Source organism: Lolium perenne, chromosome 4, assembly GCF_019359855.2.
Source record: "Lolium perenne isolate Kyuss_39 chromosome 4, Kyuss_2.0, whole genome shotgun sequence".
NCBI lineage: Eukaryota > Viridiplantae > Streptophyta > Magnoliopsida > Poales > Poaceae > Lolium > Lolium perenne.
Window position 1 is genome coordinate 277,190,853 of NC_067247.2, and position 8,984 is coordinate 277,199,836.

The window sequence follows — 8,984 nt, forward strand, 5'->3', positions numbered from 1 at the left end:
TTGCTATAATGTCTTGGATAATGTGATACTTGGCAATTGTTGTGCTCATGTTTAAGCTCTTGCATCATATACTTTGCACCTATTAATGAAGAAATACATAGAGCATGCTAAAATTTGGTTTGCATATTTGGTCTCTCTAAGGTCTAGATAATTTCTAGTATTGAGTTTGAACAACAAGGAAGACGGTGTAGAGTCTTATAATGTTTTCAATATGTCTTTTATGTGAGTTTTGCTGCACCGGTTCATCTTTGTGTTTGTTTCAAATAGCCTTGCTAGCCTAAACCTTGTATCGAGAGGGAATACTTCTCATGCATCCAAATACTTGAGCCAACCATGTCCACCATACCTACCTACTACATGGTATTTCTCCGCCATTCCAAAGTAAATTGCTTGAGTGCTACCTTTAAATTTCCATTCCTCCACCTTTACAATATATAGCTCATGGGACAAATAGCCTAAAAACTATTGTGGTATTGAATATGTACTTATGCATTTTATTTCTTATAAGTTGCTTGTTGTGCGATAACCATGTTCCTGGGGACGCCATCAATTACCCTTTGTTGAATATCATGTGAGTTGCTATGCATGTCCATCTTGTCTGAAGTAAGGGAGATTTACCACCTTTAATGGTTAGAGCGTGCATTTTGTTAGAGAAGAACATTGGGCCGCTAACTAAAGCCATGAATCATGGTGGAAGTTTCAGTTTTGGACATACATCCTCAATCTCATATGAGAAAATTAATTGTTGCTACATGCTTATGCATAAAAGAGGAGTCCATTATCTGTTGTCTATGTTGTCCCGGTATGGATGTCTAAGTTGAGAATAATCAATAGCGAGAAATCGAATGCGAGCTTTCTCCTTAGACCTTTGTACAGGCGGCATAGAGGTACCCCTTTGTGACACTTGGTTAAAACATGTGCATTGCGATAATCCCGGTAATCCAAGCTAATTAGGACAAGGTGCGGGCACTATTAGTATACTATGCATGAGGCTTGCAACTTGTAGGATATAATTTACATGATACATATGCTTTATTACTACCGTTGACAAAATTGTTTCTTGTTTTCAAAATCAAAGCTCTAGCACAAATATAGCAATCGATGCTTTCCTCTTTGAAGGACCTTTCTTTTACTTTTATTGTTGAGTCAGTTCACCTATTTCTCTCCACCTCAAGAAGCAAACACTTGTGTGAACTGTGCATTGATTCCTACATACTTGCATATTGCACTTGTTATATTACTTTGCATTGACAACTATCCATGAGATATACATGTTATAAGTTGAAAGCAACCGCTGAAACTTCATCTTCCTTTGTGTTGCTTCAATGCCTCTACTTTGAATTATTGCTTTATGAGTTAACTCTTATGCAAGACTTATTGATGCTTGTCTTGAAGTACTATTCATGAAAAGTCTCTGCTATATGATTCATTTGTTTACTCATGTCATTTACATTGTTTTGATCGCTGCATTCATTACATGTGTTTACAATAGTATGATCAAGGTTATGATGGCATGTCACTCCAGAAATTATCTTTGTTATCGTTTACCTGCTCGGGACGAGCAGAAACTAAGCTTGGGGATGCTGATACTTCTCCGACGTATCGATAATTTCTTATGTTCCATGCCACATTATTGATGATATCTACATGTTTTATGCACACTTTATGTCATATTCGTGCATTTTCTGGAACTAACCTATTAACAAGATGCCGAAGTGCCGATTCTGTTTTCTGCTGTTTTTGGTTTCAGAAATCCTAGTAAAGAAATATTCTCGGAATTGGACGAAATCAACGCCCAGGTTCCTATTTTGCCCGGAAGCATCCAGAACACACGAGAACCGCCAGAGAGGGGGCACAGGCCCACCAAACCCTAGGCCGGCGCGGCCAAGGGGGGCCCGCGCCCCCCTATAGTGTCGTCGCCCCTTCGATCTTCTGACGCCGCCTCTTCGCCTATTTAAGCCCCCTCGACCTAAAACCTCGATACGGAAAAGCCACGGTACGAGAAACCATCCAGAGCCGCCGCCATCGCGAAGCCAAGATCTGGGGGACAGGAGTCTTTGTTCCGGCACGCCGCCGGGACGGGGAAGTGCCCCCGGAAGGCTTCTCCATCGACACCACCGCCATCTTCATCAACGCTGCTGTCTCCCATGAGGAGGGAGTAGTTCTCCATCGAGGCTCGGGGCTGTACCGGTAGCTATGTGGTTCATCTCTCTCCTATGTACTTCAATACAATAATCTCATGAGCTGCCTTACATGATTGAGATTCATATGATGATGCTTGTAATCTAGATGTCGTTATGCTAGTCAAGTGAATTTTACTTATGTGATCTCCGGAGACTCCTTGTCCCACGTGTGTAAAGGTGACAGTGTGTGCACCGTGTGGGTCTCTTAGGCTATATTTCACAGAATACTTATTCACTGTTATGAATGGCATAGTGAAGTGCTTATTTATATCTCTTTATGATTGCAATGTGTTTTGTATCACAATTCATCTATGTGCTACTCTAGTGATGTTATTAAAGTAGTTTTATTCCTCCTGCACGGTGTAATGGTGACAGTGTGTGCATCCGTGTTAGTACTTGGTGTAGGCTATGATTGTGATCTCTTGTAGATTATGAAGTTAACTATTGCTATGATGGTATTGATGTGATCTATGCCTCCTTTCATAGCGTGAAGGTGACAGTGTGCATGCTATGTTAGTACTTGGTTTAGTCGTGTTGATCTTTCATGCACTCTAAGGTTATTTAAATATGAACATTGAATTGTGGAGCTTGTTAACTCCGGCATTGAGGGTTCGTGTAATCCTACGCAATGGTGTTCGTCATCCAACAAGAGAGTGTAGAGTATGCATTTATCTATTCTGTTATGTGATCAATGTTGAGAGTGTCCACTAGTGAAAGTATGATCCCTAGGCCTTGTTCCTAAATACTGCTATCGCTGCTTGTTTACTGTTCTACTGCGTTACTACTGCTTGTTTACTGTCCTGGGCAAAGCACTTTTCTGGTGCCGTTGCTACTGCTCATACTTATTTATACCACCTGTATTTCACTATCTCTTCGCCGAACTAGTGCACATATTAGGTGTGTTGGGGACACAAGAGACTTCTTGCTTTGTGGTTGCAGGGTTGCATGAGAGGGATATCTTTGACCTCTTCCTCCCTGAGTTCGATAAACCTTGGGTGATCCACTTAAGGGAAACTTGCTGCTGTTCTACAAACCTCTGCTCTTGGAGGCCCAACACTGTCTACAGGAAAAGGAGGGGGCGTAGACATCAATGCACTAATCAACATGAAGAATATTACTGCAAATAGTGCAACATCCATGACTAAAACAAGCACTGGATCACATAACACGTACCGATCGGGTGTAGGTGTAGTAGTCATCGATGCAGATAACATTGTTGACGACAACGTTGCTGAAGACAGGTCGAAGCAGAAGGTGATGGAGACAGCGGTACGCGACACCGACTGACATGTCCGGTAGACAACCCGTGATGAAGACCTTGAGCATTCGTGTAGAGCGTTTCCCAAAAACCTAATTCACGCACTCCCGTACAAGATTGCAAACACGAATGGTTCCGGATACCTGCTCGCCTGTTCGTCGGTGCACGCCGGCGGGTGGGATGGAGTAGGCTATGGTGGCGGCGCATGCAGTAGTGGCAAAAACCCTTACTCGTGTGTAAGATGTGTTTCTGCGCAATCCGAGCAAGAGATTATACAGGCTCACGAAACCCTAGGAAATGTGGGCCACACCCACGTTGCACGTTTCGAGTCGGTTACAGTAGCCCACGATTTGGGTCGAGGCTCAATCCACTCAACACGAGCGCGACATTGATATTTGCAAGGAGGAGCAATCGCATGTTGTGACGAGTCGAGACGAGCAAGGAGGAGGAGGAGGAGGAGCACGCATGTACCACTTCTCTTTTTGCTTATTTGCAAAGGATGGAACAACCCACCTTGTTAGGTGATCTAACTTCCTCCTAACTTTTCATATCGAACTAAACTTTGCACTCCCACCTTTTTTTAAGGGTGTCCACCTTTTGTCACTCCCCTGAGCTGCCAATAACATTGGCTTAAACTCACATAGGCTGCCACATATGTGGGCTTTGATATTTAGTCAAAATTTGAAATACTATATTGCCCAAAGAAAATAAAATGACCCATTATTTCAACAAAAGTTACCTACACAAGAGGATATAAAAAAAACTAGTAGACAAAGTTCATTTATTCAGAAAAAGAAAAATTCAACATAGGCTCATGCATTAAGAACACATAACTTCAACGGAAGCTTTGAACTGAAGTTCGTTTTGCTGATGATATCAATAGTCAGTCTCTCTTACCTCCTCTCCTTTGAACTGATTTTAAATTCTAAAACAATTTACTATTGACTCTAGATTTTATTGGAATATACCCATTAACTCTAGATTTTTTGGAGATAAACCATTCTGTTTTTTTTACTAACCGTTCTGTTTTTTTTTTTAACCTAGCCATTGACTTTAGATGATTGGTGAAAATGAAAGGTTTCTTTTTTATTATCACTTGAGGAAGTCCGAAGATTTTCGTGGAATGGGCTTTCAGTGCTACTACATCTCAACCTCCCTTCGGCCTACGGTAGAACGGGCCCAAAATAGCACGATCCAGTGAGGGGAAAAGAAGGCCATTCTGGAACAGATCAGTCATAGGAGGCGAAGAGGGGAGAGAGGGCCCGAGAGATCCGCCACCGCACCCATAGGTCGCCGGAGAAACAGCCGGAGCCCAGACGATGGCGTCACCGGACAGCGGCCGCACGCCGGCGCAAGGCGCGGAAGCCGCATCCGCCTCCCCTTGGCCTCTCCGCAAGCTCCAGGTCTCGCCCCCTACCCCCCGTAATCTTAAATAGAAAGTTGCAATGTCATCGACAAATCTTGGATTGAATCATGTTTCTGAGCGCCCTTGTTTACCATAGATGTGTTACATGGCCGTAAGGAATCAGGCGTGTAACACAATCGAATCCGTATGTAACATGGTTATCTTGAATTAGTACTTTTCGTCTGTTGGGATTCGATTGCAAAAATTACTAGGTATTCCTATTCCATTTTTGGGGAAAGAAAACCTGTGCACTGATGCATGCTCAAAATTTCTCTGAACGATCCTAGATTTTACTGCCATTTGCTCTGCACACGATGCTTTTAAAGCTGCACTTGCACCGGCTACACATTTTTGTTGGCTTAACGGAGTTGATATTTTTCTTATTTTGATTCACTCTGACCTGCTTTATGCTTGCATATGTAGAGCTTTGCTCCAGGGCTGTGGTCACAATGCAAAGCCTACGAGGACGTGTTTGTGGAGAGCGCTAAAGGCAAGAGCTATCTTTTCATGTTCCTTCGTTGGGTGCATTTGTCTCACTAGGATGGTTCCGCAATCAATGCTTGGTTTCATTTTCATTGCAGTTACCATTTCGGATGCGCTGGTTCTTGCAAGCGACCATCAAGCGGAGGCAGTTGGATGTGCCACTGTCGCAGGGTTCATCTTTTTGAAAGGTATATCTCTGGTGTTCTGAAAGCATACTGCTACTTGTTTCTTGTACTTCTGTGGGCCATGTTGTGGACAAGTAATGGTCCAAGGATATTAATGTTGTATGTGCATTGAAGACATGTTTCAGATATATTTATCTGATTAAACCATGCTGTACATTATAAAGGTACTTTTGAAATGTTACATTAAGATGCGACTAGGCTATGCCATTGATATTTACGTGGACAAAAACATGGGCCCTCATTGATTGGAATTAGAAACTGAAGAGAAACACTTTGGTTTTATAAATCCTGAAACCAGAGAACTATGGTCCATCCACAGGATGCCAGATTGTTCCTATACTTACCTGTTTACAAATGTACGAACTGATTTTAACCCTGAGAAAGCAACAAAAGCTAGATGCCGCATGGACATACTAATCACGAGCTAACAAGGAAAATCGTCTGATGTGTTTACTTTTAGACGAATGATGGAAAACCTGTGAATTTGATGCTTTGTCACTCATATGTCTCCTTGTATTAGTAGTCTGGACTAATAATTAGTATTATAGAAGATTCATTTCAGTTGCAATTGCACAAATTCTTTGTCTTGATGCCCTCTTGAATATAGTGGAGGTTTCAGAGTCTGTTGTAGCACTTAAGTAGGAAAAAGCTCCATTATTTCAATATATTATCTTATTTATTGGAGCTAATACAGTATTCATCCCAAATTGAGGTTTTATCTCCTAGCAGTGATTTTTTTTTCCTTTCTTGGTTTACTAATTCGTTATTGAGATACAAACCTGGAAAGTGGTACTCAGGAGAGAAAGTGAACTTACTCTGGGCGAAACTTTCATGAGAAATTACTAAATAAATTAATAGACAGCTGGAGATCCATTTTAAACATGTCATTTATCTTGTTAGCATCGGTTACTAATGGGCATTTTACTTTTAAAGGCAACTTTTGACAAAGCTTTGTGCATAAGTTGCATGTGAGATACTACTGTATTTGGCAATGATCCATTGAAGTAGTCTATGTCTATGACATGTTGATGCTTGCAAAGCCTTGGGTATTTGTATTGGGTATGTATTTGATACGATATGTGCCGGAGACATACCTGATATGTATCCGGTAAGTATGGAAGAATTTACATTAAAGAAAGAAAAATTGGATACAGGTGGACACAGCCCAGTCGAGTAAGGTGTATCTCAATTCTCCCCATGCCGCATGACCTCCTTTGTCCCGATTCTGTTGCCCCTATGTCTCGACGGCAGTGACTCCTATACAGTAGACACCTCTGCCAGGACTCACCCAGTGTCCCTCATGATGCATAATGTTGGTACTATACCCTCCCCCCCCCCCCTCCCAAACACCCCCCAATAGAGAAATCCTGGCTCCGCTCCTGCTAATGCAGATCTAACCCTCTAACCCTGAGCAAACGGGCAGTAAAAATGTTTGAACTATGCTACATAATTTATTATTCAATTGAAACAAAGAGTTACACATATCCGCATATGAACCATTTTTTGTAAAATGTCACATCACCTTATCTGTATCGCCGCATAAAGTACGGTACCCTTGCCAGTTATCAAGCAATACCAGGAAAAAACAAAGCGGAGAAAGGGTATGTGAATGTTATGTAGAATAGCAAGTGGGATAGTGCCTGGGCTTAATTGTGTGGATGGTGTGTTAAGTTAATTAGGATTGTGCGATCACATATTCATGTTATGCACATGGCAACCAATACATACATGGAATAGCTCAAAAGTGGCCCTCTCCCTCTCCTTTTTTTTTTTTTTGCGAATGCCCTCTCCCTATATTGGCTGATTTTATTTGTTCATTTTGATGAAATAACGCTTTTTTTTGTGCCTAAATGCTAATATATGTTGTCTTATCAGGCCCTCGGAGATTCTTATACCGCAATACCATTGGTCGTTTTAAAACTGAGAAGGTATAGTGCTTGCAACTTTGGTTATGCTAATGAAAAATTTATCAAACATCTGGAACATATTAGATTTTGTATGTTCAGAACTTCTGAATATCCATATATTTAACGAAGATAGAATCATGTAACTATGATTGCTTCAAGTACTCATGCTGGTAAATGCTTTGTGGTTTTAGTTATGACTGAGTTCCGATTCTTCTATAGCCTACCTTGTCCAACTTGGTCATAAGCATGAAAACCATGGCAGACAAACATTCTTTTCCTTCATAAATGTATGTATCATGTTCTCCCATTTTTTTACAGGATTTACTGAATGATGTTGAAGAAAGTATGATCGAATATAAAACATCTATTCAGAACTTGAGAAAGAATTCCAAGTACACCCTCGACAAAGTAGTGATTGGTGAAAGTGATCTGCAGCGTGGACGAACTGATTTGAGGTAGTATGCATGCAGTCGTTTCTAATGATCTACTGCCATTTCATTAAAAACACCATTCTCAAGAATAATCCTTATGTAAGTTTTATGCTCATGAACTTTGCAGATCTACTGGTAAGCAAATCCAATCCGTTATAGGTTCCATTTACAAAGCAGAATCCACAGCTGCAGGTATCGAATACTTTTTCAAAGGCTGGTGTTTTTTTATGTATAATTTGAAGCATGGTCTCTGCAGATAGGGGGCCACAGGCCACATACATCCTTTGATCGCTTAGTTATATAATTCTTTCAATATTTTTTCTTGTGGCCCTAGGTTTGATGGATCGACTAAGAACCATTCCTACCAGACAGTCTCTTGAATTGCGAGCAGAGGTTAGTGAAATAGCTCTATGTGTTAAAACTTTGTCTCCGTCTATTATCAAAAGTCTTTCAACTTAGAATGTGTTTTTCCAACTTCCAGGTGGCTTCCATGGCGTCTGATTTGAAAAAGCAGAGATATGTCCTGGAAGAAAGGGTGAACCAAATATCTGAATACGGTGTCCGGGTCTGACTTTTGCGATCTGCAGACAAGCATAGAAGCGCTTCTGGTCCTTCCATGCAATAAACTGAACCACAGAGGGTGATGCTGCTATTTCTAATTAGACAAGCATCTTTTCGGGATTATGACCTTGTTTTTGTTAGCATTTGAATACAAGGTTACTCGCAGAACCATCATTGACTTCGCCTGTCATTTACTATTTGCATGTGTGGAATCTTGCCCGTAACTTGTCATTCACATTGCTTCTGCTGATCATTGCCGACTATTATACTCTCTCCGTTCCATATTAGTTGTATCTTTCATACTCGTACGGAAAAAACTTTGCTTTTTTGCTTAAGATGTATGCTGCTGCTGCTTCATTCATTTTGCCTGTATCTCATGCAACTTTGCGTGAGCTCTCTGGCTTTTGTGTCAATGTGTTATTCTAGTTTGGAAATAAGAACCACAAGGTCAACTGGTACGAAAAGGTGTATGCTGCTGCTGCTTCATGCATTTTGCCTGTATCTCATGCAACTTTTTGTGCGCTCTCTGGCTTGTGTGTCAATGTGTTATTCTAGTTTGGAAATAAAGAAC

The 8,984-nt window shown here is 41.1% G+C and overlaps 1 protein-coding gene across 1 annotated transcript; it reads left to right on the forward strand.

Moving 5' to 3' along the window:
* The first annotated feature begins 4,654 nt into the window (after nt 1-4,654).
* On the forward strand, nt 4,655-8,748 carry LOC127295485 (RGS1-HXK1-interacting protein 1). The gene is made up of 8 exons (XM_051325443.2): nt 4,655-4,844; nt 5,270-5,336; nt 5,428-5,517; nt 7,390-7,442; nt 7,740-7,876; nt 7,980-8,044; nt 8,187-8,245; nt 8,334-8,748. Exons 1-8 carry the CDS (start codon nt 4,761-4,763, stop codon nt 8,421-8,423), a joined length of 645 nt encoding a protein of 214 aa, XP_051181403.1. The 5' UTR covers nt 4,655-4,760; the 3' UTR covers nt 8,424-8,748.
* Nucleotides 8,749-8,984: the final 236 nt, after the last annotated feature.

Bases quoted from the DNA above. Each gene is read 5' to 3' on its own strand.
- LOC127295485 (XM_051325443.2), top strand. From the start codon at position 4,761: ATGGCGTCACCGGACAGCGGCCGCACGCCGGCGCAAGGCGCGGAAGCC. The intron at 7,443-7,739 runs GTATAGTGCTTG...ATTTTTTTACAG, and splicing joins GTCGTTTTAAAACTGAGAAG to GATTTACTGAATGATGTTGA. The intron at 8,246-8,333 runs GTTAGTGAAATA...TCCAACTTCCAG, and splicing joins CTCTTGAATTGCGAGCAGAG to GTGGCTTCCATGGCGTCTGA.